Source organism: Primulina huaijiensis, chromosome 15, assembly GCF_012295235.1.
Source record: "Primulina huaijiensis isolate GDHJ02 chromosome 15, ASM1229523v2, whole genome shotgun sequence".
Taxonomy (NCBI): Eukaryota; Viridiplantae; Streptophyta; class Magnoliopsida; order Lamiales; family Gesneriaceae; genus Primulina; species Primulina huaijiensis.
The window spans coordinates 5,626,927-5,647,734 of NC_133320.1; the positions used below are offsets into that span (position 1 = coordinate 5,626,927).

At 34.7% G+C, this 20,808-nt stretch overlaps 2 protein-coding genes across 4 annotated transcripts; one reads left to right on the forward strand and one right to left on the reverse strand.

The window, feature by feature from the left end:
- Nucleotides 1-10,172: 10,172 nt before the first annotated feature.
- LOC140959142 (protein RETICULATA-RELATED 1, chloroplastic-like) lies at nt 10,173-14,258 on the forward strand. The gene is made up of 7 exons (XM_073416929.1): nt 10,173-10,759; nt 10,893-10,991; nt 11,275-11,495; nt 12,244-12,313; nt 12,461-12,540; nt 13,039-13,103; nt 13,856-14,258. Exons 1-7 carry the CDS (start codon nt 10,286-10,288, stop codon nt 14,047-14,049), a joined length of 1,203 nt encoding a protein of 400 aa, XP_073273030.1. The 5' UTR covers nt 10,173-10,285; the 3' UTR covers nt 14,050-14,258.
- An 859-nt stretch (nt 14,259-15,117) lies between these two features.
- Nucleotides 15,118-18,856, reverse strand: LOC140959577 (BTB/POZ domain-containing protein At3g44820-like). 3 transcript variants are annotated; one of them, XM_073417493.1, is made up of 5 exons: nt 18,050-18,856; nt 17,585-17,654; nt 16,647-17,418; nt 16,210-16,397; nt 15,118-16,043 (listed from the first exon to the last, which is right to left on the reverse strand). In XM_073417493.1, exons 1-5 carry the CDS (start codon nt 18,100-18,102, stop codon nt 15,480-15,482), a joined length of 1,647 nt encoding a protein of 548 aa, XP_073273594.1. In that variant the 5' UTR covers nt 18,103-18,856; the 3' UTR covers nt 15,118-15,479. The 3 variants fall into 3 exon arrangements, with proteins under 3 accessions (XP_073273594.1, XP_073273593.1, XP_073273592.1); XM_073417492.1 differs by having other exon boundaries at nt 15,120-16,043; nt 16,210-17,418; nt 18,050-18,585; nt 18,620-18,856; XM_073417491.1 differs by having other exon boundaries at nt 15,120-16,043; nt 16,210-17,418.
- Between the last annotated feature and the right edge of the window lie 1,952 nt (nt 18,857-20,808).

The window sequence follows — 20,808 nt, forward strand, 5'->3', positions numbered from 1 at the left end:
TGATATACGGCCGATTTATGTGCACTAAAGTATTTTTTTTCATCAATTATATTTTCGATACTTCTATCCTTGTAGCGTCCAAAAGAATTTATTTTACTAGTGCTATATCTGAAAAGACGACAAGGATGTGTGGATTTCTCTGATATATTGTTGGGCATTCGGTACGTATGTGAGTACCGTTCAAATTTATTGTCGTTGGGACAATTATTTATATAAAAAAGGAAAGCATCAGAAATGTTGAAGACAATTGAAACTCTAAATCTCTGCTATTACAAACATTTCTGAATTCTTATTATCTTCTTTCAAATTTATATTTTCAAGCTGATATGCACACGCTTAAATTCTGTCTTATCGATTGAGGATAACTTTGTGCACTTGTTTATTTTCTCACTTATCTATTGTTTATCTGAATTACATTGTAGTGAGAGGCTTGTAACCGACAGAAATACGTTTTTGAATAGATTGAGATTGTTGTTTAGTTGCTAGGAGTTTCGGCTCAAAAGGTTGTTAAACTAAGCTGAAGTGGGTTTGGTATAAGGGTTGTACTAATCAAATCTTCTAGTAGAATCATTCTTGAAATAGAAGAAAGGGAGACGTAAAAGCATTGTCTTTGAACTTCCATGAACAAATTCTAGACTTCATTTACTTTCAATCACTCGCTTATCTGATCTGATTCTTTCTGCATATACTTTATCCACTTTGTGCATTGAGCTTTTTCCGCACTTCTATACTTCTTAGTTGCTTGAATAACTTAGTTTGATTATAAAACTATTTCAAGCTGCTAACCCAGTTTGATTGGAAAATCTGCTATAATTGTTTTATAAGTTTATTAACCCCTCTAAACTTATATTCGATTCCAACAAGTGGTATCAGAACTGGGTTATCTGATATCTGAATATTTGATACACACTAGATAAATGCATGTGCGTTGTACGTTGAGAAGTAGAGATAATTTGTATATGATAACCTTGTTTAAATATTTTTAAATTATTTTTTAAATAAGAATAACTTTTAATAGATAAATAATTAATTATTTGGTTACAAATGAAATCATCACATTTTCTTATCTTTGATTTGAAGACCTCCTGAAATCTTTTTGTACCCGTCGGTTTTTATCTTCTTAGATCTTTTTTTGTACTCGGCAATTGGTTCGTCATCTCGAATCTCTATTTCATCTTCGTCTTCATGGATCTTCATGTTTCTGTTGATGTTTAATTCATTTGATTTTTCTACCTTTGGTGGTACATTGCTTTGTTTAGTTAGCTTGATAATCTTCTGAGATCTCTGTTTCCTGATATCGACATTTGTTCTTGGATAATTGTCATGTATCTCAATAGTTTGTGCCACAATATTTAACACTGCATCACGTTTTTCCACTGAATTATCCAACTTGAACAAGAATGTATGTAGCTTGGAGCTTGGTTGATTTAGCAAATCTTTATATGGGTTATTTGATAAATTCTGCATTGCAAATTTTTTATTGTTAGATGCAAAATCTAAATATTCTATTTATGTAGATATAAAATCATTTGTTTGTTTTATCTTATACCCGATCATGAATTTGAATGAAATCTTCAATAAAACATCCAACAAAAGATGCTGCAACTTTTCCAAATAATGTTATTCTTTCTTTCTCATTCCCATCTTCGATTGTGATTATTATTCTATACCTGTAACATAAAGAAGTAAAGTAGTGATCATCTCTTTTTTTAGTGTGATCTAAAACTTGGGTTGGGTATTAATATTTTTATTACCTTGGAATGATCATAATTGGATAGTTGATGCAATTGGCACAACTTGCTTTGTTGTTTGTTTTTGTAGCAGCTTGGAAACAATGATCACATGCTTCATACATGGAGTAGCTTTGTTTTCGATTTCCTTTATCTTGCTCTGTATCAAATAGTAGTTATTCTATGTAAAAATAAGAAGCATTTCGAATCTTGATTTACTTTGAATGTTAGTTGTTAAAATTTTTAATATTTAGCTTGGGCAAATTATTTTGTTTTTGTTTTGTATCATTTTAGTAACTAAAACCATTAAGATTCATAAATAGTAAATGTAGTACCTTCGTCAACATAGCTCGTTTTTTTGTTACATCATCTAATGTCACTTGTTTGGCGTCTGTGACTGCCTTCGTCACCCAAAGTTCATTTAACTTATCTTGTTTTTGGTATGCATCCAACCTACAAATTTATTATAAATAATAGTCTTTAAGCATTCCTATCCCAGACATAATACTGTGGGAACTCTGAATACGATAATTCTCTAGCTTCAACATCATTTGACATGTCACAAAATACTCAGTTAGCATAGTTTTGCCAACATTACCTGAGTCCAACAACTTTTTCAAGTTCTGGTAATTCCAAAAGGTAATATATTGTTTATTAGGTAAATGTAAGGGAAAATTAATAACCGGAGGAGATATCTCATTCAAATCGAAATAAAAAAATTCTCCACATTGCTTCCGAAGCAGAAATCCAACGAGCATCTTGGAATGCTCTTATCTCGTCGATGAAGGTGTCCGAATCGTGTTGTGAGAAATGAACATATATCTTTATCATGACCTTTATATATATACTTACATAGATATTTTACCGCTTTGAGCCCTGAACAGATCTCAACATTAATGTGGCAATCATACCTATACAACAATTATGGATTATAAGGAACAACCCACTGTGAATTTAACGTACAGTTTTAGACTGTGACAGTTCGGCCATCATTTCTCCGTCTATATATGGGATATCCATCTCGACCTCGCGTTGAATTCTCTGAAAACAAATGGGGATAATGATTTTTTCATCGTCCATCAACCATACAAGGACATTTTCTATTCAACATACCATAGGGACCGTGCATCATGTGCCTGGAGACTAAATGAAACAACTTAGGGAATTTAGCTGGATCTGGGATCTCCGCAACAACGTAAGAATCAAACATATCAGTAGCCAAAATAATAAGCACATGACAATGCGGCAAGCCTCGTTTCTGGAACTCAATAACATATACATAGGCAGCAACACGACCAAATATAGACTTTTTAAAAAATTTGATCCTTCAAATCAATTAAGTTCGCATTAAATACGCGTGAAACTAAATCTGGACGATCTTGAGCAACTTGACAAACAAAAAGATTGTCCTTAATTTCTTTCCATTCTGGATTACAAGTCATCGTAATAAACAAATCTGGCTTCCCAAATCGCTCTTACCAAAGCAATCGCATCAAAATACCTCTTACGCATATCTATAGGCCCTCCAATAAATGAAGCAAGAAGAACAACACGATGTCCGATTTCACTTCCACGAGTTTCCCCATTAACAATACTATCAACTATTCCTTGATACATTTCGGATCGGATCTCTGATTGATTTCGTCAATGGTAGTCAAGTTGTGTTGTTTCCAACTTGATGTACATATCAACAACAAACTGTTGCAACAATCTTCTACCATACAACAAAACAGTCATATCAGTATCTCGAATCTGCAACTTATAAAAGTAATACTCCCCACACGACACCATCCTATAATTTTTTCCATGGACGGCTGCAATGCAAAGTGGGGAAAAAATCAATGTACCATTAAAAAATAATAGAGAAACAAACTATATTAAGATATTATAATATGAAAATAAAGACAAAAATATATCTCAAGAAAATCAAAAGCAAAGAAATCTCACCGCGTGTTTCACCAACGACAACCTCGGAAAAAGAATAAACATTTGAATTGGGCATAACATCAATGACAACATCTCCCGAGGCAAGATCATTACTAATTTTAGGGATATGTTGATGCCAATCACTATCACCATACGGGAAAAACAACAGATACTGCAATGGATCATAACATCCTGCAATGGATCATAATCTCCAAAATAATGCATTATTTGATGCATTAGCCCATCATTTCCGTGATCGTAAAGAATATTCACACTATCATTACCTTCCAACCAAATAGCTGCAACTTGATCTGCAGATGAAGAATTATAACACCTCTGATCAACAGGCACATTCTTACAAATATGCAACCTTATGCCTCTAAACATAGGATATTGATTTATCCTTTTTAGAAGCTGAGCATATGTTTTAACCTTTAATAAATCCATTAACAACAACATGGTGCCTTCATTGACATCTAAATCATCAACAACAGACATTCTGTTATGCAACTCATTCTCGCTATCCCAGAAATACAGTTGGAAATATCTGGGTTCGTCCTTTAAGGGGACAAGAGGAGGAAATGAATGAAACACTTGGCCCGATACACGAAATGTATACACGCCATGATTCGACGAAGTAAAATTCTTATCAAGTCGAGCGTCGAAAGAAGTGAACACAAATAGATTGTTATAAAGCCTGATTTTTCGACGGAACAAAAGAGCAGAAGGAGACGACACGTCTTTAAACAAATTGATAAGAATTGTCGGAGCAACCGATAAAGCCATCCTAATCTTTCCAGAAGCACAACAGAACGATGGAGGTTCGTAAGAAAACCTCCGAGCACTACAAAAATACAACATGACATGGGCGCAAGTATATGTAAATAGTCCAAGTCCACCTCATTGATTGTCAACAAGAAGATAATTTAATCAAGAGTCGAATAATAGATAGAATTGATATGCATACATCTTTCACATTGGTCCAATCCCTAATTTTAATTAAATAAAAATCTCACAAAATCAGTTTGCATTTTTAAATATTTTTATTCACTTATATTTTTTATCTAATAATTAAGTTTTAAACCTCAACAGATAAATTTATAATTTTTTATTTTCTGTTTTGTTAAATATAAACATTTTTGTATTTTTTTGTAAAAAACTAAGATTATGAAAAATAAAATTAATACATAAATTGTAAAAATAAGTTCGAAACCTCTGTTAGCATAAATTTTTATTATTTATTTTAATAAAAGAATGTATAACACTATTACTATTATTTGTAAAGTATTTTCACATAACCAATTAATTTAATAATTAATATTATTATATATTGATTCCAATAATTAGTTGTTGAACAAATATTTTGATATATTGCAAAATAAATATTTCATATCTCGGCTATTGAATTTAAAAGTTTAGTAATTAGTAATTATGTTTTTCTGTAGATGCAGCCATTTTTTTTTCATTTCAATTTAAAATTGATAAAATTATGGAATAAATGAATTCTAATTTTTTTTCATTTTACATTTAACAAAATCCAAAAGTTTTTTTAATCCGGTATTTTTATGAATATAATATATTTTTTGGCAGGAAAAATAAGTCTGTGCAAATAAAGATAACCAATGAATAAAACTTAGAAGTCACACGAAGCACAACGAAAAGAGCGAATGAAATAAACAACATTAATAGATGACCAACAAGAACCAAACATAATAAAACTTAGAGACCACAGAATTACACAACAAGAAGAACAAATAAAAATATATATAAATAGATGAGGAACAAGAGTGAACTCACATTGGGGCAGACAACCGAAACCAAGTTGTGGCCGAAGATGTGGATGGGCTGCAAGGAGAAAAAATCAAATAGAGAAAGAAACATTTTCCATGCAACAAATAGAAGACCGAACGTCCACGAGGGGAAAATGAAACAAAGAAATGAGAGACGGAGCAGGAATGAAAGATTCTCACCCGAAGGAGATGTAACTGGAGCGCGAAAAAGCCCATGCTCATGGGTATTTCTAGGAGAAGCGGAAAACATAACTGTAGCAAACAATAGAAAAACTCGTATAGACAAGCATAGACATAGAAAGAAATTACCTCATGACAAAACCCGAGACAAGACTCGATCTCCTTCCACGAGCCATCAAAATTATAGACAGAAAATGGTAGCGAAATAGAACACAAGAGAGTGTGCAAAATGCGGTGGCCAAATTTGTATGCATGAAAGTGAGTGAAAGAGACAGTAACCAAACATGCATGAAAGTGAGTGAAAGAGTCAATAAAATAAATAATTGGTCAACGGATTAACTAATTACAGGGGAGGAAGACAAAGTATCATCAGGGTATAATTTTTAATGAGGAAAATAGAGTAAAATCACAATTCAATCTGTATATTTATATAGATATAGATTGATGGCATCTTTTAATAAGATCCATATGTTTTTTAAGGAATAATATTATGAATGGAAAATTTGGATACATGCACACTTGTCAGCCCAAGATGAAGATGTGTGTCATAACTAATGGATCCATGAAGATCGTGAAGATCAATACTCTTGTAGCCATATCAAACGGAGCTCGCCGAATGGTGGATAAACCAAGAATGGAGTGAACTTCCGAGGACAAAAAAAGTCAACCTGGATAACGTAGCCAAGGATATACTTTACAAAATACTCGATAAAAATATGTTTAGTAAGATTAAGATTTGTTCTATAGATAAATAAATCTGAGAGAAGTTGACTCAACTATGTGAAGATAACGATAAGACCAAAGAAAACAAGATGATGACATCTATTAAGAAATTTGACAACATCAAGATGAAAGTTAAAGAGACCATGAACGAGTTCGATGAGAGATTCAATAGCATTGTAATCGATCTGACTGCTATTAGAAACGAGTACAACAACCGAGAAGATGTATTGAAAATGTAAGAGAACTTCCAAGAGAGTGGGATGTCAAAACCATAGCCATGCATGAATCAAAAGATCTGAATAAACTCGAGTTGCATGATCTGTTTGCTGATATGAAAGTTTATGAGTTTGAGCTAGGAACATGGAATGAAGAAGAGTCATATATTCCACAAACAACAAAAGCTCTTGTTGTAGCTGAAGAGTCTCCATCAAAATGTACAGAACAATTGAACAATGGCATTATGTCTCTTTTTGTCAAGAAGTTTGGGAAATTCATGAAGAAAAATCACAGTAATTTCAAATTTTCAGTGAGAAAAACAATTACAAAAAGAGACAAACTCGTATGATCAAGCATGTTTTAATTGTGGCAGGACATGCTATTTCATTGCTGGGTGCACCGTACCAAAGAAAGATGAGAAGAAGTCATCAGAGAAAAGAATAACCAAAAAATGAAAATAAATATTTCAGAAAAACAAGAGAACAAAAAAATTTGGTGGCAGAAGAGAGAAAAAGTAAGTGGGTTGAGCTAGATTCTGAAACCTCTAGTTCTGATAATGCATCCAACGAGAGTGATGAAGAATCAGTCAAATGTATAATGGTTGATGATGATCTGGAATCCAACAAATGGTGAGATATTTGACTTACCTCATATGAATTTACACAAGATGATCTAATCTATGAACTAAATGATATTGTGATGGAGTATAAAAGTTTTCATAGATATTTGAGAAAGTCAAAGCATAAAACACATGTCTAACGATAAGTCTAGCAGTTCAAGTTGTATACAACCTGACGAGCTAGATAGTTTAAAGACCAAAGTGAATATGCTTATGACAGATAATGAAAACGTGTGATCTGAACTCCAAGTAATAATGATTGAAAATCAAATGTTGGATAATCTGATCATAACTTTGACAAAATCTTCTGTTTCACTTGGAAAATGCATAAAGTAAGGTCTTTCTGTCAACGTAAGCTCGTGAATCTTATTAGGAATAGTCCCGTATATTCTAAACATATTCCAAGTCGATTCATCCACCTAAAATAAGGATAAATGTCGCTTGAGCTTGAGACTGTCATGTATGATGTAAACGTCATGTTTCATGGGTAAAAGCATAGAGATATCCATTCATACAGATGAATGATAATTTGATGATGCACTGAACAATCATCCATCAGACTTTCCAAGTGGTTATCACTTATCAAATGGAATAGTATGCGGTTATGGTTGTACATCATTAGTCCTTTAACCCGAGACAAAGTAGAGGCTCTACGTACTAGCATGCACTTTGATCTGTTTACCAACTCTGTTGATGATCAATAGGTTGCGAGGTTGGACATAGTTTCGAAATATATAGGAGAAAATGTAATGTAGTCGGTAATTCATTGCTCGCCTACGGGTGAAGATATCCTATGTGATCTTATGAGTTATGGTACAAGGAGTCTCTGGCCAGAGCAAGACATTTGTTTTAGGGAAAGAGGTTTTCTTAGTTGCACATATCATGTCACTATTATTACTCAAAGATACATCATATTGTTATTGAATTCATTTGCAACTCTCGATATATCATTGGTTGCAGATTCGATCGGGATATATGAGTTTAAGGGACTATATTGTACATTAACCATAACTTAAGGTTCTTGCAGGCACTATCAGTGACTAGAGGATCATGAGATGATGCTACTAGATACTATTACCATTATCTGATGGGTGCAATCAGACTTGAGTTCTGACGTTTTTGATCAAGGGGTTGATAAAAAAAATGAGGCTAATTAGGGTGAGTAAGAATAAAAATAAATGTTATTTTGAATCACATGAAGTTGTGAATCCACGACTAACTATATTTTTGAATCATTGACGGTCACACAAGTATTATATTATGTGTTCTGGTTGAGATAGTCAAGTTCAAGGAGTTCAATTTGGAGACTGTAGTTTGATGGAAATCAAACAGATTGCATATAAAGGAGTTTATAAACTGATTCCATGTGATGGAAGATGTGGAAGTTAGCTTAATTGATAATTATGTGAGGAGGATGGAACTACATGTTTTAGTGAAGAACTTCACAAAACTGGTAGCTACCAAAAATGGATCAGGGAAAAATTTTGTCCTTCGAAATTTTCATTTTTCATTATATGAACGAGATTTGTACCATCGATATATCGGCGCGGTCTGATCGTCGATTGGGATATAATGAGTTCATAATTATTTATTTAGTAAATTTAAAATCTATTAATTAAATAATAATATTAACAGTGATGACTACTAAGTGTGAAATTCTCATAGAATATTTTAGAAAAGCCTAGAATCGAAATAATTAATTAAGTAATTAAATAATGATTATTTAACTGTAAAAACATATGATATATATATATATATATCTCATATTGTATGTATATTATGGATTATCAATAGTTGATAATGATTTAATTAAATATAGTATTTTCCACAGTAGTTGAATAACACACATAACTTTCATACACAAATTTTGTTCACAAGAATTTTCACTCCTCTCTCCCTCACAATAAATTTGCCAACCCCTATATTTTGGAGAAAATATTTCGGCCACCACTCTTCCACCGGCGCCACCCCAATGCCGTTGCAACTTGATTAAGAAGTTGAAGAAAGTTTGTAGGAAAATATGAGAAGGACTATCTTCGCTTAAAATCCGGAATAGATTGGTGTCTAGTGTTAGAACTCAAAGGTAAATATTCTCAACGCCTATGAATGGTTTTAAATCATATGACATCCAAGTAAAGTTTTGAACGTCAAAACAAAAAAATTTAAATTTCTGTTGCGTTTTGGATTAGAGAAAACGGTGGTTCAACAACACATCTATGACCTTTTTTCTAACGTTCATTCTTTGGTTTCTGATGACATGTCAACCAATTCTCTTTGTGTGGGCATTTGGTTCATCAAATGGACATCCAGTTCATGGTGGTTATTCGGAACATTGAACCATATTCTTGTTCTTCTAGAGCATCAGACAGGAATCGGAAATGTAGATTTTCATTATCAAAACAAACCAACATACACCTTTTTATTTGGTATAAAAAAAGAATTTGAAATACTTGCAACATTTTTTTGACAAAAAAAATACATGAGACTTTATTTGAGAATTTTTAATCCAAATTCGGATCGAGTTCACAAAATTGGGCAACCACAAATTCGATTTGTTTTTTAAGTTTCAGTTATAGAGGCCAATAAGTAGAACGCACAAAGTTTTATGTCCGAATTCTGATTAAAGTTTAATCTTAAAATATAAAAATAAGGTTCGCAAAGGCTATAAATAACTATGAGCTCAAAGAAACATAAACGCGAACACAAATCCTTCCCCGAATTTTAAAAAAATAAAATAAAACAAAATCTATTTTTTTATGTAAGAATATGTAGTCGTTCTCATTCGGTGAGTACCGGATAAATCATGGGCAAATCAGAAAAATCAAATTGTATGACAATCTCGTTCGAAAAACCGTTGGTATGATATCGAACTTTTGATCATTGTTCGAACCATTATCTATTCTACCTACTCCGACAGTAAAACCTTAACTTTACAACGCTCGCGTGGTCGCGTTTAACAAAGGATTAATTTGTCTCAAATGTACAACTGGCTGATGCGATTATCCCCACCCGAGACTAGTTTGCTCTTGGGTACAATCTTTACATCCTGCGCAGCCACGGGAGGAAATTTCAGCTGTCTGTGCGGTTTTCCGATTTGAACGATGTCGTACACTTGTCCTCCGGCCGGCGGCTTCACATTCGCCAAAGTGCACGAGTCATTGCCTCACTGCAGTACGGGCAGAAACGTCGCTTTCGATTTCAAGTTCTTCGCAGATTCCACACCTTGCAATCACCAATTCGTTAAACTCGGGCACGATATGCCGTCTCGTGTGAAGTGTTCTGAGCAGGAGATATTAAAGGAATCCAGTCTTTCATCAGAGAATTTCGAGAATATGAAAGTTGGTGATCATGGAGGCGGCGGAGATGGTGGCAATGGACGCTCTCCTGGAGGTGGTGGTGGAGGAGGAGGAGAGGAAAATGATGGTGAGGAAGAGGAGTTTGGTCCTATTATTAGGTATGATGAGGTAATAGAAGAGGCAGAAAAACTAGGGGCAACTCTACCTGCTGATATGCTGGAAGCTGCGAAATCGATGGGGATTCGTAGACTGATTCTTTCGCGCTACATAGATTTGCAGGTGCGAGTCCGAAAAAGTTTTGAAATTTTCTGGTGCATATAATATTTTGATGCTTTTGCGAAGGCAACATAAATAATGATTGATATGCATGTAATGAGAAATTGGTTAATTTTGAATTTTGGTTGACATGCAGGGTTCGGGTTGGCCTTTAGGATTTTTTGTGAGACATAGCTCGATGCTTCGAAACCGGATGCTGGCCGATCCTTCGTTTTTGTTCAAAGTTGGAACCGAGGTTTGTGAACTTATGTGCTTCATTGTTGTGATGTATAACTGTATAAGTAGTCTTTAACTGCCAAACACATTTTGTGGAAATTATTAAAATAGAAGCAATAGCCATGGCTTTTGTTTCAGCTGGATGAAGCTTTAACTTTTTTGAGAAGTTACTTCTTGTCAAACCAGTTTTGCATTAAAAAAAACGTGATTATTTGATTATTCACACCCTGTAGCCTGGTTCTTATTAATCATTTTATGGGTACTTCCCCCTAATATTTGAGTTCGATTCGATCATGTTTCAGGTGATGATTGATTCTTGTTGCGCTACATTTGCTGAAGTTAATAAAAGAGGGAAGGATTTCTGGGCAGAGTTCGAATTGTATGCTGCAGATCTTTTAGTTGGTATTGTTGTTGACATTGCTTTAGTTGGTATGTTGGCACCTTATGCCCGTATAGGCAAACGATCCATCTCAAGTGGATTTCTTGGACGCATGCGGCATGTCTGTGGTGCTCTTCCCAGCAGGTGACTAATCCCAGAAATGTCATATTATTCATTAATCTGGTCTGAACTTCTGTAAGAGGGCCCTCTTTTAATGGGTTGTCTTAAAGCTATTCTGTAGATGTGGCAGTATGTCAAAAAACTTTTTAACGGTAGATGAGGACCTTTTGTAAGTTTTACTCTCAAAACAAATCGCGGAACAAGTGTATGCTCATGATTGGGAACCTTGATCAGAGATTTGTAATATTCATTGATGTCCGATTACTCTTATGATATCCACAGAATCTTTATTTAGTCATGCACTGCTGCCTCCGCTGTTGGTTCAACTTTTTTGTGTTTTTACAACCCAATTACTGGTAGTTTTTCTCATGAAATGTCTGTATGTTCTGCTCCTGATTAGTTGCTCTTGAATAATGGGTGTTTTTAAAATAGTGGATAAATTAAATATATTAATGAAAGCATTCTAGTTTGCAATGGAAGGTGGAATGAATAGATTCCCTTCCTAACAACATAAAATATATATTTTTTAGATAGACTTTGAATATACCTATCTGATTGTGAAATTAGGGAGCGAAACTGCATATGCACTAGGAGTTAATTTTGTTTAGTGTAGGTGTGTCATGAGTACAACATTCAGTGATAACCCTTGGGGACCTTGATAGATTTCTAAATTTGAAACCCCCCCTTGAGAAAATGAACAGTGAAATTGCACTATTTTTCTTAATACTACCCTCATTTGTAATATATTAATTGTAATAGTTTGATCATTCAGTGTTTTTGAAGCTGAGAGACCTGGAATTAGATTCTCATTGCAGCAGCGAATTGGCACATACTTCTACAAGGTACAACATTTTATTGGCATTTGCAGAGGCTATAAAATATCTTGTAGGTGCATACTCTTTCTGTTGCACAACATCACTGAAGATAGTTGTCTTTATTCATCCAAATTATAGTTCTAAACTTGTACTTTTTTTTTTTTTTTGATGTAGGGTGTATTATACGGCTCTGTTGGGTTTGGATGTGGTCTTATTGGCCAAGGAATTGCTAATGTGATCATGAATGCTAAAAGGTTTGCTTTTGTCTATTTATCTTGTTATTTTTTTATTTACCTTGAACATGTGTTCAGAAGCAATATTTGATCCACCCTCTCTCTTGTTTGAGCGTTGCATGTTTGATTGATACGAAGTGTTCTCCATTTTAATATGTATTTGGTTGTATATAATTTGACTTGGGATTTTGGAACAAAATGTGAATTATTATGACCCAAGTCAAAAAAAAAAAGATGTGGAATCAATTCATCCTCCTAGATTCATTACCTCTGTTTGAGAGCGTGAAGAGCTAGAAACTGTTGATATTTGTCGCCAACATCTTATATTTTACTGAATTAGTGTACTATTAAAAATTTGTCATGGAAATGTTGCTATGCTGAGTAATCAAAATATACTTCCGCATAGGATTTTTGAGTCACTGCATCCATTTATTATACATTGTGCGACCTGGTTAATACTATATTAATAAATGAGTGTGAAACTGTGATTGTTAGTGATGTATAGTTTGTAACTTGCAGGAGTATCAAGAAGTCGGAAGAAGACATACCTGTGCCTCCCTTGGTGAAAAGTGCTGCATTGTGGGGTAAGAAAATTTGTTTTGCTTTGTGAATTTCTTCACATAGATATCTATCTCCTCTAATTTATCTGCCTGCTATGGGTTCTGACAGTTAATATCTAAATTGAACGAATCTACTTTCTTATTTTGAGTACACTTTCATATATTTAAGCTTTGGTTGCATAGAGAAGCTCTTCTCTGTTTATTTTATAGTTTGTTGGTTCATCTTATCAGATTTTTAGAAAATTGTATCATAAAATTTAAATAATTTTCATTGATTCCATGTCCTAGCCCTTTTTATATATATTAAAGAGAAGGAATTAAAATCCAAGGAATTATTATCAGAGTACAGATCGAGTTCTAACAAAGATCCTATCCAACTTTAGGCAAGCTTGTGTACTGGAATTAGGAACTAATCCAAGAAAAATTTCTGTATTAAGGTTATCGAAATCCCAGGTGCTAACCTAGCTTTTCCGTTCATCGTTCGATATGCAACGTAAATGCATCTGATCCCATTAAACAGTAGCTGGTTGAAGCAACCTAAATTTTCCCTTTGTCGGGTTGTCGTGTCTGTCCATTTGTGTCAAACGTTTGGCTAAAGGTCCGAACATTAAAGATGTCCTTTTTGGACCTAAATTCCTTGCATAACTTCACAGCATTCATGCTTTAATCGCTTCCAATAATTTCATATGATTGCAACAGCTTCGTTGGTATTAGTCTCTCTCATTTAAATCCAAGCCGTCCTCTTCATCTCACTTTGTTTCATGTTTACCTTTCAGGTGTTTTTCTTGCAGTCTCTTCTAACACCCGTTACCAAATAGTAAATGGATTGGAAAGTCTCGTTGAAGCCTCACCTTTGGCTAAGCAAATCCCACCTGTGGCTTTGGCCTTCACAGTAGGTGTACGATTTGCAAATAATATCTACGGTGGAATGCAGTTTGTGGACTGGGCTAAATGGAGTGGGGTACAATAAAGAAGTGTTTTCTTCCATTTGCACTGTGTTCACTCTTGAGTGTGAAAAAATGTTAAAGCCCTACGCCCCTACCGCGAACTTGCGAAACACCGGAACAACAAAATACGGCCTAGAACCCAGAATATATTGGGGAGTAGTGCCAGATGGTTCATTGCAGGATCATGTGGTGAAAATCGATTTTAAAAGAATTAATAAAAATTTGATTTTTATAGAATTTGAACACAGGAGATTTAATGATTTATTGAGTAGATGAAGAAATAATGATATATGTTTATCGAAGTTACGTTTGAGGTAAAACAAACAGCGCACACAACTTTTGCAATTTGATAAATCATTAAAATATATATGATTAGAAAAGAAAATTTTTAACATCAACAAATATTCGAAGTATAAATTATACCTCCTGTTTGGCTAATCCATTCATATTGTCAGTAGGGTCATACTTGACTGCTCTATTAAGTTGAAACCAGTTATTATTTGTAATAAAGAAAAGCAAAGATCGTTTGGGACAAGCTCTGTGTATTCCATGGTATAGAAACAAAACTTGAGGAGCTGAAATTATCACATCATATTCCTAGTCTTTGAAACTGAAATAAGCAAATTGTGCAAAGGCTTCTAGTTCTGCAAATTGTGCGAGTTTCAATTTTAATTTACCACCTACTTAATTGTTTCATGGCTTTAATTTGAGCTGCAGACCCTACTCTGGAAACAGAGATACCCACATTAATAGCAGGTCTTACTCCAGCATTGAATAGATCGCCGAATAAGAATATTTGCCCATCAGTAATGGATATTACATTAGTAGGAATATAAGTCGAAACACCCCCGATTGAGTTTCAACTATTGGTAAGGCGGTCGTACTTCTTTCACCTAAACTAGAACTTGATTTAGTGGCTCTTTCCAAAAGACGTGAATGCAAATAAAAAACATCCCCTGGAGCAGCTTCGCGACCAGGTGGTCTTCGTAATAGAATAGACATTTGTCGATAAGCTTGGGCTTGTTTGGAGAGATCATCATAAATATTTAGCTTGTATGAATCGTTCTTGGTTTGATATCAATAATGGCAGCCATTTTTGTATATTAAGGATAGAGATGTATCCACGTATAAAACATTGTGCATTTACATTTCAAGAAAACAATGAGTGCAGAGCTAGTAACACAGAAGGGAAAAAGGGCTAGCAGGCTGTTGAAACAAAACAACTTACCCTCTACTTTTTCCCAAGTTCTGTTACTTGCAACACAAATGCGTTGTCTATGCCTATACACGGTGTTGTCAAATGTTGACAGTCCATATTGACCCCTCATCGACTGCAAGAACATAAATGAAAGCTTGTTACTTTGATATCTACAGGTCTTGAGAAACCAAACTTACCAGGATCAATGTTTGGAAGCAAGACGGAATGGAGATCGGCTTTTCTGATAAATGGTGCTCAAAGCAAAGAGAAACTTCTGCAATTGCGAGAATAAGGTGTAGATGGCTGTGCTTGCTCGACTGATGCTCTTGGTGTAGGTGTCATGCTCTCCAAAATGTCACTTTGTGCATTTGAATGACGAACAAGTAAGTTACATCCAATCCTTCGAGCAATGATGCTAGGAGAACTACGGTAACTATGTGGCTTCACCACCCTTTTCATCTCTTCCTTTATCTTCCCAAATTCTTGTTCAAGTTTTTCTACTCTTGGCTTCATCCTTTCCATGTCCGTTTTCAGCCCATGGTTTTCTCGGACAAGAGTAACCCATCCATCTCGTTGAACTATTTGACCTGACATTTCAATGAGGGAAGCTGCAGGTGCAGTTTGGACATCAAGAACATGGCGGTAACGAGCTAAAGCCGTTTTCAACTGAATTTGCTCAAAATACAATACTTGAAATGTAACTCGAAGTGGAAGCCTTTCGTTATGGGATGCATGTGCACAAGCATCAATGGAAAGCTTCTGAAAATCGATGATGCTGCAGAGATGCTCCCGCTCTTTCTCTGACAGCCAGGGATGTGTCTGTACAAGTTCAGAAAAATCCCATTTTAAACACACAAAAAAAGTAACTTCATCCTCTGGTTGCAGCATAAAAACCTATAAAATTTTATCGAATCAAAAATTGGGTGCGGCTAAGTATTTTAAGCATGTAAGTAAAAGCAGAACAAGTAAAAGGAGGCCCTCGAACCTGGAAGTATATATCTAATGCTCTATATAAACCGTCGTGCAAAGATCTAGAAGATTCCGGTAGAGCTTCTGCTAGAGAACGAACTTTCTTGGGTTTCAGGTTCACATCAGAAGCAACCTCTGCAATATAATTATCTACAAGTTTCGCGACTTTCTTCCAGCGTCCAGTTACGGATGACGTTTCTCGGTCTATAGATGATGGAGATACAGAAGTTAACTTTGCTTCAGACAATACAAAAATACAAAGCATTCGTTCAACACAATCGGTGGCATATAAGTTATCAGAATCCGAATAACTAGGTATAAGTAAACCATCTAAGGTTGCCAATTCTAACTGTATGCCTATTCTCCTTTCCAAAGAATCCAGACACGTATGGTTAGCTCCCAATATCAATGCCACCCGTAAGAGTCCTAGCAAAAAACGGCAGAAAGTTTTACCCTTCTTCTGGGGAAGTAAGTTCACCACACGTTCCAAGAGAAATAGTTGATCAACAACAGCTGGTGTCATGGTAAAACTAGCAACCGTTCTAGATATACCAACTTGTCCTCCTTTCCATCGGTCCAATCCCGGAAGGTATTTCTTACAATAGTACATTATAGCACGCACTAAATTTTCAGGTTTTATTCCTTTGGCTTCCATTCTCTGAATGAGCCTCTCAAACAATTCAACGCCTAGGAATGAAACATCCTCAAACCACCAATCAGATTCAAAACTGTGGATTTTTGCTCCAGTGTTTATACCGTTCCATAGTATGCTACCTCCAGGGCTCTGCAGGCTACCATACATCATCATAGGCCATCCAAATAAACTGGGGTCAGTACAGACCATCACCGATAAAGCATCTAGACAACGGATAATGATGTCAAGTTTGTCCAATCTTTGAAAAACTGGTTCACAGCTTCTGAGGGCTACAATGCAATTCTTCCAGGATTTTAGTACTTGCTTATGGAAGAAAATTTCGGACGTGGACAACAAATTATCTTCTCCATAATCATCAGTCATATCGAGATAGTCTGCTGCACAATACAACGATACAATATTTCTTGGCGTGAACTCGATCCGACCACCATAACAGAATCTGACTGCATCTAAAAATGTACAAACACCACCCGGAAATTCTTCAAGAGTTATCTCGAGGGTTTTATCAGAGGTACTTGGAGATTGTTCGATAAATTTAGCTAGCTTCCCACATCTTGAAATAAGAGGAAACTGGAAAATAAGCATTTTCAATCAGATTATAAATGGCATATGACACTGATTTGCTACCAAACGTATCGATGCTTTCCATAAAAACAATAGCAATAATTTGAGTTCAAGAATTACTAAAGATACATAAATTGAATATAAAAACCTACTTATATGAAATTTTAATCACCTTGTGAAGATGAAAGTTAACTCCATCCATTACCAATGTTATATCGCTTGGAAGACTTGCATTGCAGTACCTGACGTAAAATTAAAAAAAAATACCATCTTAATGGAAAAAACATCCCTCCGTCAATTATTGTTCTTTCTTTCAAGTGTGTTGAGCTCCATTATTACAGGCTTCATTCTCAACTAACCAAGTCCTGATATGAGCAACATATATGCTTTGGCTGATTCCAAATCAAACCCATTGTGTAAAAAAGACAATTACCTCGCTAAAAGTATGTATTTAACTATTTATAAATATTTAAACAGTCACCTATCAAGCATTAGCAAATATACAAACTTAAAAGAATAGAAAACCTTTGTAGAGTTCTGGACTTCTAGGATCATAGAACAGAAACTCAGTTACCAATCACGATTTATATTGAAACACAAAACGAAAACAAGATATTTAGAGAGGGGAGAGGAGTACCAATCATTTCCTCGGCAATATAAGCCAGAATATTTTCCAGCATGAGCCGCCATTAACAACCAAAACTTCAAGATTTTCTGCACCCGTCTTTTCTTCACACAGGAAAATTTCTTGAATTCGGCCCTTTTTTCTATATAACAAACACCCAATTCAAATCAGTTTCCTCTCTCACTTTTTTCTCCCTCTCTCTGTCCCAACCATAAAAGGTTTCTTTAACTCAATTCCGTCCATTCAAAACACAACAGATCCTGATATTCATTGTTTCCACAGCTCAGCATTTCATTAAATAACTATACAAAGGACCCATCAACAATAGGTCAGCCCACCAAACATACAAACCACATATATCCAGTTCAGTAAAGAAATCGTTAAATAATTCAAAAGAATCCACCCAATTTCCGGAGTCAAACTTGGTCATAACTGACAGGAAAAATAAAAATACAACAATCATGACTCATAAAGACTATATCTTTACAACCGGCAGGTTCTACTTGTGCTTCTAACAAAGCAAGAAAAGCATGGCACATTTATAATTCCTCTTAATAAATTCACAGGTATAAACAAGAATACGGGTCACATAAACGGTAAATGCTATCATTTTCTACAAGAATTCGAACCACCCTCTGAAAATCCAATGAACAGAGCTAATAATGCAAGGGTGTAAAATGTGTTTTGTGCGTCAGAGGATTGTGTGGAGATAGTTAGCTTTTTTGTCCAACAGTTGATGTTGAGAAATCGAGGCCCGCGGATCCCATTACAGTGTCGACAAACGGACTTGTTCGGTTAAAGTGCTGAAGGTAGATCGCATCTTCATCTTCTAGAAATATATATCTATTTTGCATCTGAACTAATTAATTAATTATATTTTTTTATTATTATTATCTAAGATGCATTAGTCATCTTNTAGTTTTTAAATATTAATAATTAACATAAATAAGTAAATATTTTAATAATTAGATATTTAATCATAAAAATTTAAAAAATAATCAATCATAAAATATTATGATTGATATTAATAATTATAGTATTAATATTCGTGAGACGGATTAACCTGATCCATATTTATAATGAAAAATAATTTTTTATGACATAAAAAATAATATTTTTCATGGACCGAACCATGTTAGAAATCTTTCTCACAAAATTGATTAATGAAATGTTCTCACGAGATAATAGCACTACAAATTACAAAGTTTCATAACATAAAAATGATAAAAACTCTCCTCTTTTGAAAGAAGAAAAAGACTCTTAACATATATGCTAATTTGTTTCAAGATCTGAAAAATATATATATTAAATGATGCATAATCTTGTATATTTATAGATGTTTCGGAAAGGATATGTTGATTCAATCGTATGAGTATCTTTTCGTCCATAAAACTAATTTGAATCATCATATGTCACTAAATGGATGAAAATATATAAAGAAAACAAAAAAAAAAAACCTACAAATTCTAGCACATAATGGAGGGGTGGGTTGGGGACTGGTTTACAAAATACCAAGACCCGTCCCAGACTCACTTGTAGACCCGTTCAACAAGTTCAAACCCGTTCCGAACACGTTGAATTAAATATGGGTTGGATTTGAACTCAACTCGTTGTCATCTTTACTTCATATCAAAATATTTTATTCCGAAAATGCTTACACCCTAAAAAAAATAATTACACAAATATGATTAAATACTACATAAATATTTTGTTTGCATATTTATTTATATATGTGTGTGTGTGTAAAAAAAATTAAAATACATTGCAATAATTAAAATCCTACATATTGTGATTGTGTGGGTGCTAGATTTTAAACGTAATTTGACATTTCCTCCTTTCTAAGGTATAATCCAAATATTTCTCGATGAACGAAGAGCAACAGTACAGGTGAATTAGAATGATATGATGAAACAAAGGCCATCAAAAACCTAAGAACACTTGATCGTTTCGTATGGAAGCTGTTGGACTTTGCTTGAAGACTTTCCACTTTCCTTTGCTTCTAAGACAATTTATCATATATATTTGGAAGTCCTTGAGAAATCGTTGTTTGTACGAAAAAGAGAAATCTGACAAGACATGTTTTCCACGTCAAAACCACTAACCTTTCAGGCGTTTTTTTTTAAAAATAATTTAATTTTAAAATTTTTTTTTCAAAAATAATGTAAAAAGAAAAACATGTTCAAAACTGTAATCCGCGCTTACGGAGCGCGGACGCTGCTCACGTGGAGCAGTGTCCGTGCTTACGGGAGCAGCGTCCGCGCTCCGTAAGCGCGGACACTGATCCACGTAATCGGCGGAATATTTTAGCGACGGAATATATATAAAAACCGTCGCTAATTAGCGACGATTTATTAACCCGTCGGCAAAATTGAATCGACGACGGATTATAAACCGTCGCTCATTTGAACCGTCACGGTAAGGCATTAGCGACGGTTCATAAACCAAACCGTCGCTAAATGCAATTTAGCCTCCAAAGTTGAGATCTTGAATCACGCTTAATTGTATCAACAGCGTGCACATGTACGCCGCGGATAATTTTGAACTTTCAACGGCTTGCAACTTTGCAGCGTGCAATAACCGTCGCTAATCAGCGACGGTTTATGAACCGTCGTTGTAAGGAAACCGTCGCTGATTCCTTACAACGACGGTTTTTAACCGTCGCTAATTTTAGCGACGGTGTATAATCCGTCGCTAATTCAATATTACCGACGGTTTAAGAAACCGTCGCTAATTAGCGACGGTTTTTATATATATTCCGTCGTTAAAATATT

What these genes read in the sequence shown, in the direction of transcription:
- LOC140959142 (XM_073416929.1), top strand. Translation starts at nt 10,286, where the DNA reads ATGTCGTACACTTGTCCTCCGGCCGGCGGCTTCACATTCGCCAAAGTG. An exon ending in TGTGGTGCTCTTCCCAGCAG is followed by an intron (nt 11,496 to 12,243) that starts GTGACTAATCCC and finishes TTGATCATTCAG; the next exon opens with TGTTTTTGAAGCTGAGAGAC. An exon ending in GTGATCATGAATGCTAAAAG is followed by an intron (nt 12,541 to 13,038) that starts GTTTGCTTTTGT and finishes TGTAACTTGCAG; the next exon opens with GAGTATCAAGAAGTCGGAAG.
- LOC140959577 (XM_073417492.1), bottom strand. Translation starts at nt 18,102, where the DNA reads ATGGCGGCTCATGCTGGAAAATATTCTGGCTTATATTGCCGAGGAAAT. An exon ending in TATTGCCGAGGAAATGATTG is followed by an intron (nt 17,655 to 18,049) that starts GTACTCCTCTCC and finishes ATTTTACGTCAG; the next exon opens with GTACTGCAATGCAAGTCTTC. An exon ending in CATTAGATATATACTTCCAG is followed by an intron (nt 16,044 to 16,209) that starts GTTCGAGGGCCT and finishes GAACTTGTACAG; the next exon opens with ACACATCCCTGGCTGTCAGA.